The sequence below is a fragment of the Ovis canadensis genome, chromosome 1 (genome assembly GCF_042477335.2).
Source record: "Ovis canadensis isolate MfBH-ARS-UI-01 breed Bighorn chromosome 1, ARS-UI_OviCan_v2, whole genome shotgun sequence".
Classification (NCBI taxonomy): domain Eukaryota; kingdom Metazoa; phylum Chordata; class Mammalia; order Artiodactyla; family Bovidae; genus Ovis; species Ovis canadensis.
Window position 1 is genome coordinate 32,368,884 of NC_091245.1, and position 21,548 is coordinate 32,390,431.

General features: G+C 44.5%; 1 protein-coding gene across 9 annotated transcripts in view; it reads right to left on the reverse strand.

The window, feature by feature from the left end:
* The window catches only part of DAB1 (DAB adaptor protein 1), a 467,365-nt gene that overhangs the window by 18,504 nt on the left and 427,313 nt on the right, over positions 1 to 21,548 (reverse strand). For 7 of the 9 annotated variants that reach the window (XM_069592743.1, XM_069592741.1, XM_069592747.1 and 4 more), the window contains 5 exons: positions 18,167 to 18,217; positions 18,028 to 18,075; positions 12,568 to 12,630; positions 10,245 to 10,353; positions 1,725 to 2,273 (listed from right to left, as the gene is read on the reverse strand). In XM_069592743.1, the coding sequence (XP_069448844.1) occupies positions 1,725 to 2,273; positions 10,245 to 10,353; positions 12,568 to 12,630; positions 18,028 to 18,075; positions 18,167 to 18,217 (820 nt within the window). The remainder of the gene's footprint in view (positions 1 to 1,724; positions 2,274 to 10,244; positions 10,354 to 12,567; positions 12,631 to 18,027; positions 18,076 to 18,166; positions 18,218 to 21,548) is intronic. The other 2 variants (XM_069592737.1, XM_069592762.1) reach the window with 1 other exon arrangement.

Sequence of the window (21,548 nt, forward strand, 5' to 3'; positions counted from 1 at the left end):
GTGCCAAGGATACAAAGCCCTGCTCTGAAACACAAGAGTTACAAAGTAGCTTTTGTTTTGTTTCTTTCCCTTCATTCTCTACCATCTTCCAAAATACCTCCCATGTGCCAGACACCACAAGAGCATCAAAAAACGTGTAGCAACACGAGGATGACTAAGACATATTCCCTGTCTTCAAAGAATTTATACTTCCCTTTTTTATATGTAGCTAGCACACCAGCCCCTTGAAAGAGAGACATTTGCTTTCAAAAGAGGCTTGCTTATCTACACATGGCTGTCATTTCTTATAGCGTTTCGTTTCGTTTTTGTTTTTTTTTTTTAATTCATGATTCTTCATTGAAACCGTGTGAGTTAGAATAAATAGAGATGCTCCCACCATGTAGATCATATGGCCTGAGAAGAAGTAGGCTATTTATACCCATAGAAGAGGTTCAGCCAGCCGGACCTGGCTGAAGTGACATTATCTAATTGTGTTAACAGTTTAGATTCTTTTAACAATTCATGGTATTGGCTAAGCAGTGATCTGTATCATCTGACAGTATGAAAACGCCAACCTTGCTGTGTCATGAGCGTTTTCCTTCCCCTTATCAACTGGTAAGGCTCAGGCTGGATCGCCAGGCACCCTCCTGGGTTGGTGTCAAGCTGGCATCAGTGTACCCCAGTGTATCTGGATTCTGTTTGGCTGCATGGTACCGGTTTGCCAGAAGCTGGCAATAGAAAAGTGAGTTGGGGGGGAATCACTGAATGCCACAAACAGGACAAGGCACACAGATATCAAAGCCAGATCACTTATCCTACTCAAGACACAAGGGAGGTTACAAGAAATCACACACTTGCCCAAAGATACAGCTTGGGGTAGAGAAGGCAGGATTAGAACCTCAGTCCAGGACTCTGCGTAAATCCACTCGGTGTGCCGTAACAATGATGATAAAAATACTTCCTACTCTCTGAGGGTTGTGATGTTTTAGCACCTGTGCCACTGAACGCTTTTTATGATCCTTAGCCTGAGATAGTTGAGGAAACTGAGACACAAAGAAATAAAATGACTTGCTCATTGGCACAGACCTAAGAAGTAATCAAGCTGCTCTCTGGAGTCCTAGTCCAAAGTGTTCTGCTACAACAACTTATTTTTTTTTTCCCCTTTGACTATGCGAAGCTTTGAGCCAAATTCTGGCTGCTACTCTACCTGTTGTGGGAGGCTTTACGACTGCTCTATCTCTGGCCTGCGTTTTCTCCTGATCTTAATTTTCTAATTTTTTTATCCTTGTTCCTAAAAATTTTTAAATGCACATACTCCATTCAGTTTTAGTTCAATAAGCCATACCCAAAACTATGTATCAGAGCTGGGATATACATACATGAACACATGAAGGAGCAAATGAACAAAAACGGAAGAAGCAGGGTGACATGCTAGACAAACAACAGGCTTGTATTCAATTCGACCCTTTTGTCTATTTTCTTTGTCTTTGAATCTCACTTTCATTATCTTCAAACAGGTCTAATGAAACTTTCCATAAGCATTGTTAGGAGTATAGAAATAACACATGTAAAGCATGGAGAAGGTACATATAACTGGCATCTAATAATGGGAGGCTATTGTTAGCAGCAGTAGTAGTGATATAAACAAAGAGGCCTGTTGAATGCAACTGAGCTGGTTTCTCTGACACCAGAAACAAGGCATCAGTTGTTCTCAGGGGTTTATGTCTCCAGAGAAGGACACTCACGTGAGTTGGTCGATGGCGTGGTAGAAGTCACAGGCGTCAAGTTCAACTGGGAGATGTCAAAGTCATCACAGTCATCCGTATCCTGTGCCACCCCGACTTTGTTGAAGTAACTGGAGAAGGCCTCTGAGGTGCAGGTGAGGGAGGGCTGGTCGGGTTTGCGGGAGGGTACAGGCGGAGGCTGGGCCATCTGGAAATCCTTAAACATTTCTTTTCCCATTTTCTGCCTGGGCTTGTCGGTCTGTGGACTTGACCTGGCGGAGTCACCCGTGGCTGGGACGGTTGCAAGGGGGGTGAGGGGACCTTGGAACATGGCAGCTGGCAAAGGCATAACAGTTTGTGTGGGCATGAAGGCGGCTGGCGGAAACTGCCCGGCCACGGCGGGCCAGGGCTGCTGAGTGGCAGGGAAGAGACCCGGCTGGCCCCATGCGATGGGCTGAGCCCCCGGCATCACCTGAGCGACTGGCGGCTGAGCACCCATGGCGATCTGCTGTTGGACAAGGGGCTGCTGGCCCCAGAAGGATGGGAGGACGGCGCCCATAGCAACATAACCTGCAGGTGCGAAAAAGAAGAGTCAGGAGCCCTGGGCAAGAAGCATTCAGGGAGTCAAGTGATTGGCAGGAAGGTATCAGGTGACTATTCAGAGTCAGGCTGTGTGCTAGGATGCAAAGGTGAGTATGAGGAAGTCCCTGCTCTCCTGGGGTCTGCCTTCTACAGCTGTGGTCAGGAAAAACTGCTCTAAGGAGATGACTTGTAGGTAGAAACTAGAATTCAGTGAGGGAGCAAGCCAGGCAGGCATTTGGGGGTAATAGAAATAATCGTATAGTTCTCAGAGTAGTTATAGTCTTTCCATTCTTAAAGGTTTCTGACATCACACAGCTCAGGAACCAGTGTGCTCAGTGGGAAGGGCAGAGTGCTGGAAACAGGCACATCTGGGCTTGAATTTTGCTTCCCCTTCCTGCTAGACTGAGGGCATCCCCATTGCTTCTGCTAAGAGTCAAGCTCTTTGTTGCAAAATTGGGCTACAACATCTTCCTTCTCCACATCAAAACCATGTGCAAGATGATTGAGACCAAGGTTAAAATTCAGACTGCCACTTCTTATCTGTGGAATCTGGGGAGAGCTTAAGAAGGTCTCTAAGCCTCTCCTTATCTGTAAAATGGGCAGAAAATACCTTCTGCCTCGTTGGGTTAAAGACTGAGATTATACATTTAAGATATAGAGAACTGTGGCTGACATAGAATGAATATTGAGTAAATGTTAACCATTAGTATGATTTGAATCACAGCCTATAAAATTACTTAATACCTTCCTTGATATGTAAAAAACATGCAATAAAAGGTAGCTCTAGGGTATTATTATATATTATTGTTATGCCAATCTTAGAGATTAAAAAATGTAGCTTAGTAATCTATTTAGGAATACCACATATAGGGGCACAGATGGGTCACTGCAAAACTGCAGGGGGTGTGCTCACTTACATTACCATAATATTTTGCTACAGTGAGATATAATCATTTTAAAAGGAGTACAAGTGATACTCTATACCATAATAACAGAATCAACATAAATTCCACTTATTAAGTGCTTACAACATGTTAGGTTAGTATTAGGTGCTACGCGTCTTCACAAAATCCTTGCAGGGTCGGTATCATTATCTCCATTTTAGGGATAAGGTGATTGGTGCTCAGAGAGGAAAAGTAACTTGCACAGGGTCACACAGTGGACATTAAGCTGAAATCAGGGTCTGAACTGAGGTTATCTGTCTCCAAAGCCAACATTCTCTCCACTGCCCCCTACTACCTCAGCCAAATGGCCAAGGCTGACTTCTGATCTTAACACAGTCCATAAAGTTGGTCCAACCATCAGATGTTTTAGCTTACTGTGGGCCTGGAGGAGACTCCCATGTCCTTCCAGGGGTTCCCACCCTTCTCAGGGTGCAATCAAGCCCAGGAGACAGACGACCAGTCCAGGCAGAGTAGAAGATGAAGACTGATCTCTCAAAATAAGCATTTTTATGGCTGTCAGAAGGAATTTGCAGGTAGAGAATGGTGAGAACAGGAAAAAAAGAGGGTGGATGTATGGTATCCTAGCAGCTTCCAAAATGACCTGGGTTGTGTTGATGACTGGTGAACCCAGAGAAATGACACATGGGCTGCCTCACCCATGCGCTAGCCTCTGATCCACCTGCCCTTCAACTGATTCATAAGAGAGGGAGCCAACTTTCAAAGCCAGTCCATTTCCTTACAAGGTGAGAGGAGGCTCCAGAAGGGGTGGACACAGAAACACAGGCTTCCTGCTAATTAATTGTGTTCAGTACTTTTATGGAATGAGGCAGGAGTGGCAACAAACAAAACAGACAATATCCTTATCAGATCACCTTGGTCCTAGTGCAAGGAAATGAGAACACATACTAACACTCTACTTTTCCTCTCTGAGCACCTATCACCTTATCTCTAAAAGGAGATAATGATATCGGCCCTGCAGGGATTTTGCCAAGCACCTAATACTATACCTAACATGTTGTAAGCACTTAATAAGTGGAAATTATATTGTTTCTGTTATTATGGTATAAAGTATCACTTGTGCTCCTTTTAAAATCACTGTATCTTTCTGTAGCAAAAGGTGAAGAGGCTTGGTGCTGACAGCTTGCTTAGGTTGCCTGCCATAGAATAATACAATGACTTAAGTGTAACAACAAAGAATTCCGCAACTTCGCTTTCTTTTATTTTCCCATTGACTTTGACGGGGTTCAGTGGGTCTTGGTGGGAGCTCTACTGCCTCCTAGGGGATGATTAGAAAATTTCTGGGGTGTGTTTTGATTGTCAGGAAAACTTGGTGGGGTGGGGGGCAGTACTGACATTTAAGGGCCAAGAGCATTGAACTAGACCTCCTATAATATGGGAGATAACGTGCATGACAAAGAATTTGTGATTATTTGAGTGTAGTTTGAATCATGTGGAAATTTAAAGTTTCTTTGCACAGTTTTAATTCACTTAATTTTTCAGAAATGCATACACTGGGGAAGATTATACTTTTGTTTCTTCGGAACATAGTCAAGAGTTGATCAACAACTTGGAAAATTGTGGTCCCTGTTCACGGCACTGAAGACAGCGTTAACACTCCTATTCTGGTTGGTCTGTTCTATTGTTGGCTTTAGGTGCACAAATCTGATGACTTAGTATGTGTTCTAGCGTGGTGGTGGTTTAGTTGCTAAGTCATGTCCGACTCTTGAGACCCCATGGACTGTAGCCTGCCAGCATCCTCCGTCCATGGGGATTTTCTAGGCAAGAATATTGGAGTGGATTGCCATTTCCTTCTCCAGGGGATCTTCCCAACTCAGGAATCAAACCCAGGTCTCCTGCATTGCAGGCAGATTCTTTAACAACTGAGCTATGAGGGAAGCCAGTGTGGTGGCACCCTGATATCTCCTAATGGAAAAACATATCTTGTTATTATAAATTTGCATTTATTTCTTCTATTATAGCTAAGACACTACATTGATTTTGAATAACTGTGTAGATAGTTTATATTCTTGATGAATTTCATTTCATGATAGAAAAGGAGAATAAATCCTTGTTATAAAAAGGGGCACTGAGTCTGACAGGGTGAAGACCTGCCCATGGATTTTCCTACCATGCCAACCCTGATGCCCATTTTGGTAAATGGATGGAAGGCTTCAGTCTCCAGTCAGACTTCTATGCTTGGCTTCCATCCCACCCTCCTCACTGCCACCATATTCTAAAATGCCAATATGGTTGTCCCTTTAGTAATGCTCAGGTTAAGGGCACTGAGTCCTGAGCAATGGAAAATCCATGTGTAACTTACAGTTGAACCTCCATGTACCTGGTTCTGCACCCATGGAACCAATCAACCTTGGATCATACATAGTACTCCTGTAGTATTTATTGAAAAATATCCATATATAAGTGGACCTGTGCAATTCAGGCCTTTATTGTTCAAGGGTCAGCGGTACAGTGCTTCATCACCTAGAAAATGAGGCCCAGAGACCTTAGCTTATCTTTGGGGTTATGGGGTCAGCCCCTTTTCACCTCTTCACCCCTGCTTCCCATTTGCTCTCTCATTGACACCCTTCCCTGCAGCAGTTGCAAACGACACAACCTGCTCCCTCACCTCTGCTGGTCTACCCGCATGGAAACCCATCCCTACTTCAGGTGACTGTCCCTCCTTCGCTCTTGGAGACTCAGTTCAGCATCACTGCTGCCCTCTACACTCAGTGGGCTCTCCTCTGGTCACGCACAGTTCCTCGTGTTCTTCTCTATCGTGGTACACAACACAGTAAAAATCAGTGTTGTAACTGCACAGCGATTTTGTCTTCCCTCTTAGACTGGAGAGCCCCTGTGAGTAGGAACCTTTTCTTTCTGCCTCCCCCATCTGTGTCTAGCACAGTTGTGGGCACACATCCACTGCTCCATAAATGCTTAAAGGCTGGAGAAAGGCTCTAGATAGAGGTGACTGAGTCACAGTGGAATAAATTCACTGCATTTTTCTAAGTGTCCAAGCCGACTCCAGCAACCATAAGTGCTATGATCTCTGATGAGTCAGTCTACTGCTGGTGGCAGGCTTTTCCCCCCTATCCTTTTATCCCTTTTTTCCACAAGGAACCAACAGATGGGCTGTACACACTTTTCTGGAGAGAGCTGTTAGCATGTCTCCCTGGCTTCATGCCATCTGCTTCAACCAAAGTGCAATATTCAAAAAAAAAAAAAAAAAAAAAGACAGCAAGGGTAATTAGGTATCATGTTTTGGAACTTGCAGGTCTCACTTGGTTTTCCTGAGGGGGGGTCCCAGCAGTGGGGGCTTTCCCCAGACCTGTGAGCTAAGGCTTTCTGGCCACGTGGCATTGTGTGTCCCTGACGGGACATCTCAGTGGCAGGGCTGTGCTAGCATTAGACATGGAAAGCCGTTGCATGGCGGCCACTGCAGCCACTTAACAGCTTAGTAACTGTTTATTCGCTAACATTCAACAGCAGAGGAAGGAGGTGCCAATGAGCATCTGTTTATGCCATGAAGTTCAGATCAATCATAAATCTCTCTCTGCAATGAAAGGAACCACCTGCATTACTGCCTTGCAGTTAGATTTTTTAAAGTGTTGAAAACTGCAATTTATAACCAGATGCTGCACCTGGGAATACCCTCATTATTTGAGGGGAAAAAACACTGAAAAGAAAAAGAAAACACTGAAAATGGAAGGATTTCTCCAACATATTACAGAACTTGTGTGGTACCTCTCATCTACATATGTCATTTGATGCATTTGTTCAAAAGTAGTCCTCCTGGGTGGCAAACACTGTTTGTCTCTGGAGATTCAGTGAAGAACAAGACAGTATTAAAAATAAATAAATAGATAAAATAAATCCTCACCCTAGTGGAGCTCACATTTTTTTGTGAAGCTGATCCTCAACAAGTCTCTGGGGCGGCTGTTATCAATAGCTCTTTAATTGGGACTTCCTGGTGGTCCAGTGGCTAAGCCTCTATGCTCTCAATGCAGTGAACCTGGGTTCAATCCCTAATCAGGGAACTAAACCCCACCTGCCACACCTAAGATCTGGCTCTGCCAAACAAATAAATAAATATTGAAATATGTCTCTTTAATCTGCATACAAGGAACTGACAGCTTCCAGAGTGGAAGGTTTGACGTGGCTACCCAGAGTATGGGTAGAAGAGTCAGGATCCCTGGTGAGTAGGGCAGAGAACTTTTACTGAGGGCTTATTATGTGAACACTGCCAGGTACTGTTTTAAATGTTTTACTACATGTGATTAATTCAGGAACAGCTCGATGAGGTAGAATCATCATCCCCATTTTACAGATAAGTTCCCTGAGGCTCTGAAATTATATAGCTGAGTGTCACATAGCTGGTTAGTAGAAGGGTCTGTATTTATAGAGTATACTCTCCAGCCCTTCAGGCCAGCTCTGCCATGTGCTCATACGGTCAAAAACCTAAACTGCATTACATGCATTTTTTTTAAAGGGAACATCCCAAGAAGGAAAAGGAAAAAAAAAAAAAAGATAAAAACAAGACATATTTTCTTCTACTTTAGATGTCAGAGTAACAATAATACTAGCATTTTCTACACAAAGCATTTATAACATGCCAGCATTTTTCAGAAGCACTTGATTTCATTTCATTTAATTCTCATTATATCATTGCAAGGTAAGTATTATTTTAAATTCAGTTATAAAAATAAAGAAACTCTGTCTCTGACTGGTTAAGTAATTAGCCCAAGAGTCTAAAGCTTATAGATAAATGGCTGAGCCAGGGCTCAAACTCAGCCTTTTCACTGCATTACACACCCCAGGTAATTTCCCACCTCCCTGGCACTGGCAGGGCAATTAGGGACAGTGATGGAGATTCAGCAGCTGCAGAGATTTTAAAGGCCAGTTAAGGGAAGAAGAAGGCAGACAGTTTAACACCAGCTGAAGCCCAGTATTGTTTCTCAGCAGAGCCTAAGTAGAGTAAGAAAGCAAAAATATGCTAACTGAAATTAATTTTAGACTTACATTGTAAAAACTGAAATCTTGGAGGTAATCTATCATTTTTTTAAGCAGCTAAAGAGACAGAATCTGAATGGGTGGAGTGGTTTGTCCACAGTGTGCAACATGGCTGATCAAGTGGTAAGATTGTAAAATAGAGTTCCTTAAAGCCATAACCTGGCCCCGGCTGGGCAGAGGGCCCAGAGCAGTACAGGCAGGTTCTCAGGCATTTTAGTCGAGTGTAAGGGCCAGAACTGAATCCAGCCCCTCTTGCTTACAGAGAAAGGGGGTGGAGGCTGGGAGGGGCCACTGGGAGTACTCTTGACCCTGACACCTTCCTAGCTCATATCACATGTTTGCATGAGCTCCTCCTCCTGACCATCACCTCCATTCACACCTGCTCTGCTCCACATTTTCTTCTGTTCGTACCCCTCATCCACCATTCCTAACAGATTATGTTCTTACTCATTTTCATGTTGTCCTTCTCCGCACTGGAAAGTAAGCTCTCTGCGGCCAGGGGTCTGTGTCTATTGTAGTCACTGACACACCCCAGACACCTCGAATAGGACCTGGCCCACAGTGCACACTCAGTGAACATTTATGGCATAAACATGCCTGAAAATGAGTAAATTTGGTGCCTAGAGGTCCCATCCTCTGTCCCAATATATCTTCATGAATCAAATGGGACAAAGCGTGGTTATTCTGAATGCAAGGCTGACAGCCCAGGAAGATTGTCCATCTCTGATGGAAAACTATTATTCTTACTTAAAACGACAGATTCCATGACACTATTCCCAAGGACATTTTAATATCCAGTTTAGGTAAGGAAAACTATTGCCACTGTTCCATTATAGGTTTGGGTAAAACAGATTTGATTGGGAGGCTTAGCAACTAAAGACATTTCTAGGCTACCTATAGATTCTCAACTGTAAGTTATAGCTACCAATCTCTGTTGCTCCTAGAAGTGATCCTTCAGCTCAGGAGGAATAACTATTTCAGAACAGAGTATGAAATTTTAATTTTACTTTAAGTAACAATAAGGTTTATATCTGGTGGCAAGAATTTGTTTCTAACACTATATAATTAAAAGTAGTTATTTATAGAAAAATGCAAGAAATTGATATTTTAAAACATATCAACTCTGTCATTTATATAAATAAAGTAGAAAAAGAAAGATAAAGCCACATATTTCAAATATGTAGTTAAGGAAAAAAAGGTCTTTAAGAACCCCTGTATGCAAACAGCATAAGTAATACCACTTATCTCTGCTCAATGAATTTGAGCAAATTCTGGGAAGTAGTGAAGGACAGGGAAGCCAGGCATACTGCAGTCCATGGGGTCACAAAGAGTCAGACATGACTAAACAAAACCAACAGCAAAATATCACCTTTGGCCATGTCCAGGTAGAACGGGCTGGCTTCATAGACTGCCTAATACCATGGAAACAAGATGCGTCAGACCCCACCAATGTGCACCTGTAACACTGTTACTATCTGTATTTTTGCCCTGTTGTAAAAGAATATTTGGAAAATAGAACAAATACTAAGTCACTAAGCGCCATTGCAATTCACTGTTCACTGTCAGCAGAACTCCTAAGTGTTTCTCTCTGCATGGGGAGCCTCCCCTTCCTTCGGCCTCCACCCCTTCTATCACTCAGACCTCAAGAGGTCGGTGGAGCATAGCTGCCCCTTCCCCACCCTCACCTTCCCCGCATCCAACTGAGTTGACAGTGCCAATCAGGATTTGCACTGATTCACACAGCTGTGTGTGCACTGAGCTCCCCAAAGCTATACATCTGGAATCTTGACCTTTCAGGTTCAAGACATGACTGGTTTCCAGCCTCCCACATACCAAAGCTTGGTAAGCATACTACTCCCTGCCCATGGCAGCTTCTCATTGTCACCTGAGGAGTCACAGGGAGAAAATGGTCGTCCCACAGGAGTCTGGCATAACCTGGCAGCTGGTTCAGTCAGCTTTTTCTTCTTCTTGGTGGATGGAGGTGGGAGGAAGGTGGAAGAGGGCTTACCTGAGGGTACAGCAGCAGTGCCAAAAGGTACAGAACCAAACATGTCTGCACTCGCTGGAAGTGGCTGAGATGAAGACGGGATAAAGGCATCACCTGGAGTTGCAGGAGTCTGTCAGACAGAGAGAGGCAGGAGGGTGTGAGGCTCCTGGGAGAGCCCTATTGCTGACCAGGATGGGAGGCAGCGGGCCCAGAAGTTAAGTGGGGAGATGCTGCAGAAGCAAGCCCTAGTCCTGGCCACTTTTTGTGAATTGCAGACCATGCGCTGCTATGTATACAGAGCATAAAATGAGAAAATCAATATCTATCTCCAGAGCTGCTGAGAGGCTTCAATAAGATCATGCATTTAAATCACTTAGTACTATGCTGAAGCACAGAACAGGTGCTCAGCTAACACTGGCCAGCCTCACGACTATTTAGCTTGAGCCCATACCCTCTGGGGGTGTCTTCAGGCCCTCATATTATCCCATAATGTCTGGCTTTCGTCCTTTAGAAGTTAATTCAAACTGACATACACTCACTCAGGACCTACTGTGCACCCAGCTCAAGGCTGTCACTGAATACATGGTTAATAAATAGGCGTTGGCTAAATAAATAAAGATTAGCAAGTGGAACAGAGACCCTTGGGTCCTTGTGCCTCCCAGAAGAATCCTGCCTGAACCTTCACTTGCAAAAAGAAGCAAATGTTCTCAAGAAGATGAGAAAAATGATGCTAGAGCAGCTGCCAACTCTAGATCCTAGCCCATGCTGAAATTTCAGAAATGTCTCCTCCATGAGGTGGTGGATAAGGTGAGGGCTATTGAAATCAAAACTTGAGTACTTGTTTCTTTAAAGGTCCATGCCTTTCCAGAAACCTTTTGCCAACAGAGTACGCATATTTGATGACATAATATCTTTATTTCTTTCCCCTTGGAATAGATTGGGGCAAGCAATTAATCCTGAAACCATGGCAATTAGACAAGGCCATTTTTAGATTAGCAGCTTGCAGGAGGCATAGCATTGTTCTGAGGATTATTAAATACCCATTTGGATGGTACTCAGGTTCAGGGCCAGAAACACAGCCATGAGCTGCTGCATTAAGCACATTAGACCATAATCAATGCCGTTTGCTTGCTTCCAGTGTGACCTTGGGTGAGTCACATGCCCTGTCTGGAACTTAGTGTGTTCATCTGTAAAACGAAGGTGCTAATAAGGCTAGAAGATCACTCCAGGCCTTTCTAGCTCCATGGCCCCACGGTTCAGAAATGCAGCTGCCTTCCCTGGAAGTGGGGAGAGAAAGCCTCACTAGAACCAACCAGCCTCCCTGGAGATAGGAGCTGCTGGCCCCTCCTTCACGGCTGTTCTGGGTACCAGGTGTTGGAAGCAGGGCAACTGTGCTCAGATTCCCTGGCGGCAGCTGTGGGCAGCAGGCTTTCCTGCCATCTGTCCTCAGTGAGGTTACAGCCTTTTCTCTGGGAGGCGCAGCTTGCCAATGAACTGTAGCACCATCCCTGGGTTTGCGCTAAACGTGTGGTCCCCAGAGGGATCGCCCTCTCCCAGTAGCTTCAGCGGGTGCAGCTGTGGCTGACTGCTCTCCGCCCACCTCCGGGGAGTGGACTGGACGGGAGCTGGAGGGGCTAGCCTGGCTCTTTGCCGTGGCTGCAGGGTTGCCTCTGAATGCCTCCCATTCTCAAAGCACTGGGATTCTGTTTTACTTCAGCTCCCTGTGAACTCTGCCCTACTGCAAGCAATGACTGAGATAGCATGGCTGAAACTAGAGTTGGGAATCCGAAGCTTCCTGAGAAGCTCAGAGAAGCCGGCAAGCAAGTGGGAAGGGAGGAAGAAAGGAAGGAAATAAGGGAATAAGACAGGAGAGAGCTGAAAGGTTCGGGGGAGAAGAGGCTTCCTTTACTGGGTTGACCACCCCGCTGTGCGGGTTCTGGGCAGGAGATGACAAATGTCTCATCTCATCTGCTGTCTTGTGGAGCTTCTCACCCATATTCCCAGGTGGACCTTGTACTCCTTGCAGGCAAGGACCACATCCTGCTCCTGTCTCTTTCCACTGCCCAGCATAATGGCAAGCACCCAGTGATAGTCTGTAATTGCTGATGCATGATTTCATTTATTTGTCAAAACAGAGCATGCATCATAATTCCGTTAAAAAAAAAAAAGGCAGAGGAAACTGACATTTAGAATTGCTAGTTAGTATGCCCAAGTCACACAGCTGGAAGAGTCCAAGTTGAAATCCACCAGCAACTTCTTTTACCCAAAGCCCATATATTTGTCACCATGAAATTGAAGAAGGAAAGGAAAGAGATGTAGGTCTCCAAACACAGTGCATACTTACAGGGGGAGAGGTTATATCAGGAGGGGTGGACATGTCCCCAAAAAGTTCTAATTGGGTCACAGCCTGAAAAGACAAAAGGATAATGATGTAACCACAAGGGGAATTGATGCTGCTGGGCAATGCTTTAAAAACAGTATGATTTGAGGACATGTATTTCCCTTTTTCATCATGACTATATAAACAATAAACCCAGTTGGTCATTATGATACTTCTTGAACCCAAAGACAGCATCTCAGATGCAGCCAGAATCAGTTATTGTTTCAGTGTGCCTGGCTGTCTATCTGGGCTTAGTCAAGCAGATCTGGGCTTAGCCACCTTACATAAGCAATAATAATACCATTTTACACATATTTACCATTCAGTGTCATCACTGTCTCTCTTCTCCAGGAGACAAAGGCAAGAGGTAATTTTATCATTTGCTTCTCTTTCCTGAGTATATCCACATGTTACAAAGTGCTTTTCCTGTACCAAGTATAGCAAGTCACCACTTCACGGCCACTTCTCAGTAAATATCACTGACCCTGAAAGTCACTGACCCATTTTTACAGATGAATAAACTGAGATTCACAGAGGTCACCTCAAGACCACCTAGGCCAGGACTTGAATTTTCTGCATGTAGAGCAGGCAGTCAAATGACAGTCCTTGAAAGAATCCATCTTCAAGATAAAAAATACAGTTGGAGGAGGAGAAAATGTATCATTTAATACCAGGAAGGGTATCAAAAACAACCCAGTATATACACAATTAATCACTCTGAGGAGCTGTATCACTGTGGATACTGTATCAACTATATTCCCATCCATCATCCCTCAGTGTCTGAGCAAGGCCAGCCAGAGCAGTGGGAGAAGCCCTTTAAGATACACTCAGAAATTAATCAGTGTACACTTCCAGCTTCAGAGGCTGCAGGAGGTCTATGGCCGGGAGTCAAATAGCCTGACTTAAAGCATATAGTCATGTTTTGTACAAATTTGCCCACTGCCAAAAAAACAAAAAACAAAACAAAACAAAACAACAACAACAACAACAACAACAAAACAACTTTCTGCTCATCTTCCGACTTTAAAGTGATAGTTTCTAATCAGGGGACTGAAAAACACCACTGGGAGAGTCTGTCCTGGCAGACAGGACTCCTGCCCTAGAAATCTGTTTTAACCAGGCAAAGTGGGATCACCAAGATTCACACAAAGAAAGGAACACTCTCCGCTACTGACAAACTTGTGAGCTCTAGGCCCAGGAAGAGTCCCATCCCTGGGGTTGCATCTGAGTTCTACCACTGACAATCTCTGCAGCTGCTCGGGGCCACTTTTCTCTTACCTGGACATTAGAGATGGTATTATCTCCTTTGGAGATTTATTGATTATATTACTAGAAGGACTCTGAAGTTTGGGTAAGCTTGGTGAAAAAGGCACAAAAGATTCTCTTTTTTTTTTTTTTTTTGCTGAAAAGCAAGCACCTTAGCCTGATAAACTCACTTTCAATCCTTCCTCTTCAGGTTTCAGATCGAATAAATGGTTCCTGGCACACAGTAGGGCCCTATACATATTAATTTCTTTCCCAACTACACAATTTTTGGGGACTCCAAAATCACTGCAGATGGTGACTGCAGCCATGAAATTAAAAGACGCTTACTTCTTGGGAGAAAAGTTATGATCAACCTAGACAGCATATTAAAAAGCAGAGACGTTACATTGCCAATAAAGGTCTGTCTAGTCAAGGCTACGGTTTTTCCAGTAGTCATGTATGGATATGAGAGTTGGACTATAAAGAAAGCTGAGTGCCAAAGAATTGATGCTTTTGAACTATGGTGTTGGATAAGACTCTTGAGAGTCCCTTGAACTGCAAAGAGATCCAAACAGTCAATCCTAAAGGAAATCAGTCCTGAATATTCATTGGAAGGACTGATGCTGAAGCTGAAACTCCAATACTTTGGCCACCTGATGTGAAGAGCTGACTCATTTGAAAAGACCCTGATGCTGGGAAAGATTGAGGGTGGGAGGAGAAGGGGACGACAGAGGATGAGATGGTTGGATGGCATCACTGACTCACTGGACATGAGTTTGGGTAAACTCCAGGAGTTGGTGATGGACAGGGAAGCCCATGGTGTGCTGCAGCCCATGGGGTCGCAAAGAATTGGACATGACTGAGTGACTGAACTGAACTACATAATATGCTGGTACACACTGGACAACTATAAGGTGTTAGGCCCTGTGCTTGATGCTAGGAACATAATTAGGAGGAATGTCAATTTTCAGCCTTCAGGGAGCTTACAGTCTAGTGGGGACAATCCACAGATATAATAATAAATGTTTGCTTGTCTTTGGGAAGGCTTATTTAGCATGTGAGCAATATTTTATATTATTTGGTGAAACAGTGCCAATCCTTAGGCTCTCTCCCAAACCCACAGAAGGGATAATTCTATTTAATGCGTTCAAAGGAGGTTTCTGGGCTTCTTGGCCCTTGAAGCTCAATGCTTTGCAAATGGCCCATGACTGTTTTCAGTGGTAGGAAAATATTAAAATGAAGTTAATAATTAAGTTGCACAATTTACATTTCAAATGTGGTGAACTCGTGGCACACTTTTACTAACATCATAAATATAATTTATTGGCTAATTTTCTCCTTAAGCACAACTTTTAAAATAACCTTCATTCTTGAGCTACAGACTCTCCTCTTGCCAGATGATTTCCATTCAAGGATTAAACGAGAAAAAACATGCAGAGGCATAAAACATAGATTGTTATTTCATTCCATTGGATTTGCTGCTTAAATAGAACCTTGAGTTAATTAAATTTTATAGAAAAAGGGGATTCTTAGGCCATAAAATTAAAAATAATTCTAATAACAGTATATGATTGAGGATCTGGAATAATATCTATTTTCACAGCCCCTCTCCCCCTTGTTAACCCTGGTTCTTTTATTTGTAACTTAAGAAGCCATGTTCCATCTGATAGTACTGTCGTAATTAATCATTTTAACAGCCTCATGAGAACAGAACTAACCATTCACATTTGTAGAGCACTTCATAGTTTATAACGTATTTTCTAACACGTTACTGTAACATTGGATGCTCCCTGAACTGTGTGAAGTTGGCAGCACAGGAATCTCTCCCACTATCTCTAGTTTGCAGATGAGCTAATTAGAGGCCTGAAGTTAAGGTGACTTACCTCTGATTGGTCAGCTAAAAAGAGCTGGGCTTGACCCATAGACCAAGCAGCACTTTGTTTATCCTTGTGTCCCTTTACCCAGCCCTACTTAGCCATCCTTCATGGTGGAAGCCCAGCCCCATAATATTCTCTAACCAGAAGCCACGGTTCTTACAAGTCCTGCCATGATTCATGTCCCTCTGAAGAAGTCATCTCCAAGGTCAACCAAAGACTCCTCCTTGCCTTCCCCTTCCTGGCCCTTCAGACATCTTCAGGTAAAGATGTGGTTGTTGATGGCAGATTCTGCCCCTTCTCTAGGTCCTGGGCATCCTCCTGGAAGCTGCCAAAGCCAGTGCAAAGGATGAGGAGATGCTTGGCTATTGGAGCTCCTCAGTATCTCAATCAGGCCTGTCCCCTCCCAAGCCACTCTCTGTTATGAATCAGTGATGCTTTTCCAATAGGGAATGCCCTATAGCTGCTGTTTCATAATTAGTCCCCTGGTCCTTCTTTCCACTAAACTTTTGCAAGTAGACTCCTAGACCCCTCCTGCAGAGAAGCTCTGACAGCACCACTGAAGAAGGCAGAGGTGTCCATGACTGACCAGAGTACACATTTACATAGACCCACTCCCTCAGCTTCGGCACTAGGTGCTCCTTCCTTTAGGGCAAGCATGTAGTTCCTACTGTACATCGGCTACTGTGCTGAAAGCAGGGGACACAGGGATGCATAAGGCATCTTCCCGCACTGAGTCTCATGAGCTGCCTGTGCTATGGGAAGACAGACCTATAGACACAGTGAGGACCATGTTACTAGAGAAGCACCAGGGGTCACGAAAGGAGGGGGCCACCTCAGGGCCTTGGCACACGCTCCTCCTCTGACCAGAACACTCAGACCTTCCCCCACTGCCTTTCCTACTGATCTTTTGAGACACAAACTAGACACCTTCATTTCTTCCTGGGAAGTATTTTCTAACTCAATTGTACCCTATCCCACTGCCCCAAAACAGCTTACGTGAGACCCTTAGATGGATTGTCAGCCTTGGATCCCCAGTGGCTCAGTTGGTAAAGAATATGCCTGTAATGTGAGAGACCTGGGTTTGATTCCTGGGTTGGGAAAATCCCCTGGAGGAGGGCATGGCAACCCACTCCAGTATTCTTGCCTGGAGAATCCCCATGGACAGAGGAGCCTGGAATGTCTCAGTCCATGGGGTTGCAAAGAGTCAGACACGACTAAGCGACTAGGCACACACACTCAAGGAAAAAGTATGGATGCCTGGTCCCCACCCCTTGAGGTTCTTAATTAGTTGATTTGAGGTAGTTTAGTAACTCAAAGTTAAACATTATTCCTGATGATTCTAATTTGCAGCCCAGGTTGAGAACTCTTGTCCTGTAGACTTCCCAAACACATGTACTCAGGAGTGACAACATTCACTCGCCAATGTATTAACCAATCTGAATAAACACTGGCTGCAAACCAGCACCTCTATTCCAGGTGATGGGGACCAAATAGCAGTCTTATCTCCATAGGTGCTGCTGCTGCTGCTGCTAAGTCGCTTCAGTCATGTCCGACTCTGTGTGACCTCATTGACGGCAGCCCACCAGGCTCCCCCATCCCTGGGATTCTCCAGGCAAGAACACTGGAATGGGTTGCCATTTCCTTCTCCAATGCAGGAAAGTGAAAAGTGAAAGTGAAGTCGCTCAGTCGTGTCCGACTCTTTGCAACCCCATGGACTGCAGCCTACCAGGCTCCTCCATCCATGGGATTTTCCAGGCAAGAGTACTGGAGTGGGGTGCCATTGCCTCCCCTCTCCCTCACCCACACTGGTTTTTATCTCCATAGGTACACTGAGCAGCTCCTGTTCAGTGCTGAATCTCCACTATAATATGTTACACTCCACTCCACTAGGCAATCCTACCCTAGCCTTCTCTCCCAATCCCATCTGCCCTCTCCTATGCTATGCAATACCACACTGTGTTACACTTTGAGCTCCCTGAGGATAAGGGTTGTGTCCTCCTCTCCACTGCATCTCTAGCAACTATTAGAATCCCTGGGACACATTAGGAGATTGAAAAATGTTTGCTGAATGAAATGAAGGGGTGTCATTTCCTCTCCAACATACACTGTTTCTCTCTCTCTCTCTCTCTCACACACACACACACACGCTCCTACTTTTCGCCCTCACTGCGGGGCCCACCAGGAGTCTCTGAACATCAGCACAGGTCGGCACCAGAGCAGAGCACTGAGGAGAGTGAGGCTGCACAGAGCGGATAAGAATGACCAGAACAACCCTCGCTTCACAAAACCACGGAGCCCTTACCTTTGTTGCCTCAAAAATCTCGTCAAAGTCCATCGGCAGGTTTCTGTTCTGTAACCACAAGGCATGACTTATGAGCATGAAATGAGTGATGGGACAATGACTCGAAACCGTTAACCAGGCTGGGCCCTCTTGCGCTTACCGGGGTGGCTGCGGCAAACCGCTCGTCAAAATCCTCAAACGCACGGCCGTTCTGAAAGCGTAAGGTATGATGAATGAGGATGAAGTGAATGACACACAAATGGCATGGATTTATGTGTTTAATGATGACATTATCTATGGTTTACACTCTTATGGTCACAGGAGGCGGGAGTGGTTGCCAATGTGCTGTGAAAACCCTGGAATATGCTCCCAGCACAAACTGATGATAAAACACGTGCCTGGCTAGGAAAACACGAGCCATAGGGAGTTTGTAATTTTAAAGTCCATCTTCCTGAAATTACAGACCTGACCCAGCCAGTCTCAATGGTGACAGCAGATAAGAGCATGATGTTTACCCTTGAGATTTTTGTCTTAAAAGTGTTATCATGTGCTTTAGCCAAACTTGACCTTTGGAGCAGTCTGTGAACAGCTGGTTTTATAAGTGCCTTTTCTGCCTGAACTGCTTCTGTCCACCTGGCAAGCTCAAAGCTCACCCAGTTCCTTAAACCCAGCTGAAAGGCCATCTCTTCTGTGAAGATTTCTTTGGTCCCCCGAGCTGAAATCCATCCTCTGTGAGCAACAGCATATCACCTGTACCCATTAAACAGTGATCTTCCTGAAACAGGGACCACAATGTGTTTGTTCCTGCATCCCCAGCAGGTCATGGGGGATCTGCCCCGTGGCAGTGCTCGAAAAAAATACATATGAATGAATAAATGATTTTAAAAATAGGCGGCAGCTGACCAAATCTAATCATTTTGTTAATTTTTTACTTTGTTGCTTATAATTGCTGAGAGCTTTGCTACACCACTCCATAATACCGTTGCCTCAGCATCCCCTTTGTGTGGCCAAGCGGCCTGCAGGGGCCTTGAACTGACACGAGCTTCTCCAGTGAAATAGGTCCTGGATAACAGCCCACAGAGTCACAAGTCAATGTCAGTTCCTGATCTAACCATCCTAACAGCTCTTACGGTCACACTCTCCCCAGCCTCCCAGGGCTTTGCCTTATGGACCCTTAGATAAGATTCCTTAGACACTTACCAAGACCCTGCTCTTTTTGGTTTGAAATGACCAATCTGGCCTCAGACCAGGAATGCTAAAGCACGCTACCCTGGAGCTCTAATAAAGGCAAGTGCCCCAGACGCTGCCTTGCTCTCTCTGCCTGCTTCCTCCCTTCACCTCTGCATATGGCCCTTCTTCCAGGACCTGCACTAATAAACTCCTCTATTTCAACTCCCTGGTGGTCTTCTGTTGAACCCTGGCTTACCATCTGATACCCCAGAGCTTTATTTAAAGAATGTTAATTGAACAAAGTCACAACATTAATACATATTGTAGGTAATGCGCATAATATCTCCATATGTACACAGTGACCATGTTTTTGGTCTATATGTCCAAACTAATTATGCTTGGGATGAATTCCAAGCAGTGTAACAGTAGTCTAAGTCTGATAATATTGACATTAACTTGGAATGATTATGCTTGAACAGAAATACTTGCACTGTTCCCTAATTTTCAGGAGAGCTTCCTGCTGGCCATGGAGGAGTGGAGGAACCATCAGCCATGAACTCTTCCACTCCGTCTGTAGCAAATGTGACTGTACATCAGTCAGCCCCAGTTACAGGGTCACAGAGAAGGGCAACACACATGCCCATGCCCACCACGGCAGAGCCTTCAAGCCAAACACCAGCAAGTTCTGTCATCAAGCACCTGCTCCTACTAGGCGCTGGCTAGCCAGGATTTAACAGTGGCTGAGAGAAGACGAGGAAGGATCAGGTTGGATAATGGCAGAAATAACAGTAACAACAATTATTATTATTTGGCTAGAGACGGGGAGACAGTGTTACCCTATAACCTCTGGTGTGGCCTGAAAGGTTAAGGTTATGTCGCTACCTCCTTCATAAATTCCCACACTTCCTGGGATTTATGGCATAGCCCCTACCAGCTAGCTCTGGGTCATAACTTTTAATAAAAACATTTTTTAGTGTCCAAAATCTCATTACATCTGTCCAATATAAAAAAAGCAAATGGCTTCAGAGCATGATGGATGAATTAAATAAATTTGAAAAACAGCCGGTGGTAGAGTCTCATAAAACCCCCACCATATAATGAAAACATGTGAGGATAGCCAGCACTGGTGTGAGACTGTCACTTTGCTGGTGACAGAAGAGGGGGTCTCTGATGAGGGGTGGGGCCAGGGTGTGAGGAGGCCATTTCCGTAAACCCAGATGGAGCAGACGCGGGTATAAATGTGCCTTTTGGGAGTCACACAGATATGGACTGAATCCTGACTGTGCCCCGTGCTGGCTGTGTGACCCTGGACAAGTCGTGAAGCCTAGGTTTTCTCAGTGGGATGACAGTGATAACATCATCTTAGGGTTATGGAGAGGATTAACCGAGATGTGTGTGCAGTGCTTTGTTTGCTGTTTGGCACACAGAGACGCTTAATAAATCATAGCTATTATTAGGATCCTCTCAATCAATTTCTTTTAGCTCACTTCTGCAATGCACAGGCACCCATCTTTTAATATTAAGAAACTATTACTCTATGATATTGGGGAAAAGGAGAAGTAAAAATATCTTGTGGAAAGCCCCTCTTTAGAAACCACCCAACTTTAGAACATGGACTAGGTCCTGTGTAAAAGGATGCCAAACACTCTCTGCTCTTAGTTCTGAATGCCCAGTCCACTCTTGAGCCCATCTTTTCTCTCTTTTCTCTCTTATTGACACAGTCTTGCTGGGAGCATCTTCCCATCCATACCGTTTGTACCTGGCATATATGGTTACAGTCCTGTTTTGATACTAGCTCAGTCATTTCTTGGACTTCCTTCCTCCTGCCTGGGACAGCCTTAAGGAATACTCAGGGCACTTCTCCCAGCCATCAGAAGACTCTTCCAATCCCTGCATTTTTCTCTCAGTTGACTCTTAAAGGGGGGAACCTGGAATCCATTCCCTAGTCTCCCTGCATCTCCAGGTCCTGCTTTACCCCTTCTCTATTAGAGCTTTTGTCCATTTACCTTCAGGTCTTGTTCTCCCTTTATTAGATATACTCCTCACACTTACTATCATAGCATGCATGCAGCTTTGTATTCTGCTCTTAAAATCTCAATATGGCAATCTAGTTTACTCACAACTTCCATTTCTGGTGAAGGTTTAAAAGAAGAGATTCTCTTCTGTTGTTTCAATACAATTCTAGCCCAAAGCATCATTAAGACACTGAAATAAAGCTTCCACATGAAGTTTACTTTCCCACAATCTATCTCGAGCAGTGGGACACTATTGTCCCATAACTGAGTAGGGTAACTCTTAAGACGGAGAAGGCAATGGCACCCCACTCCAGTACTCTTGCCTGGAAAATCCCATGGGTGTAAGAAGATCAGATT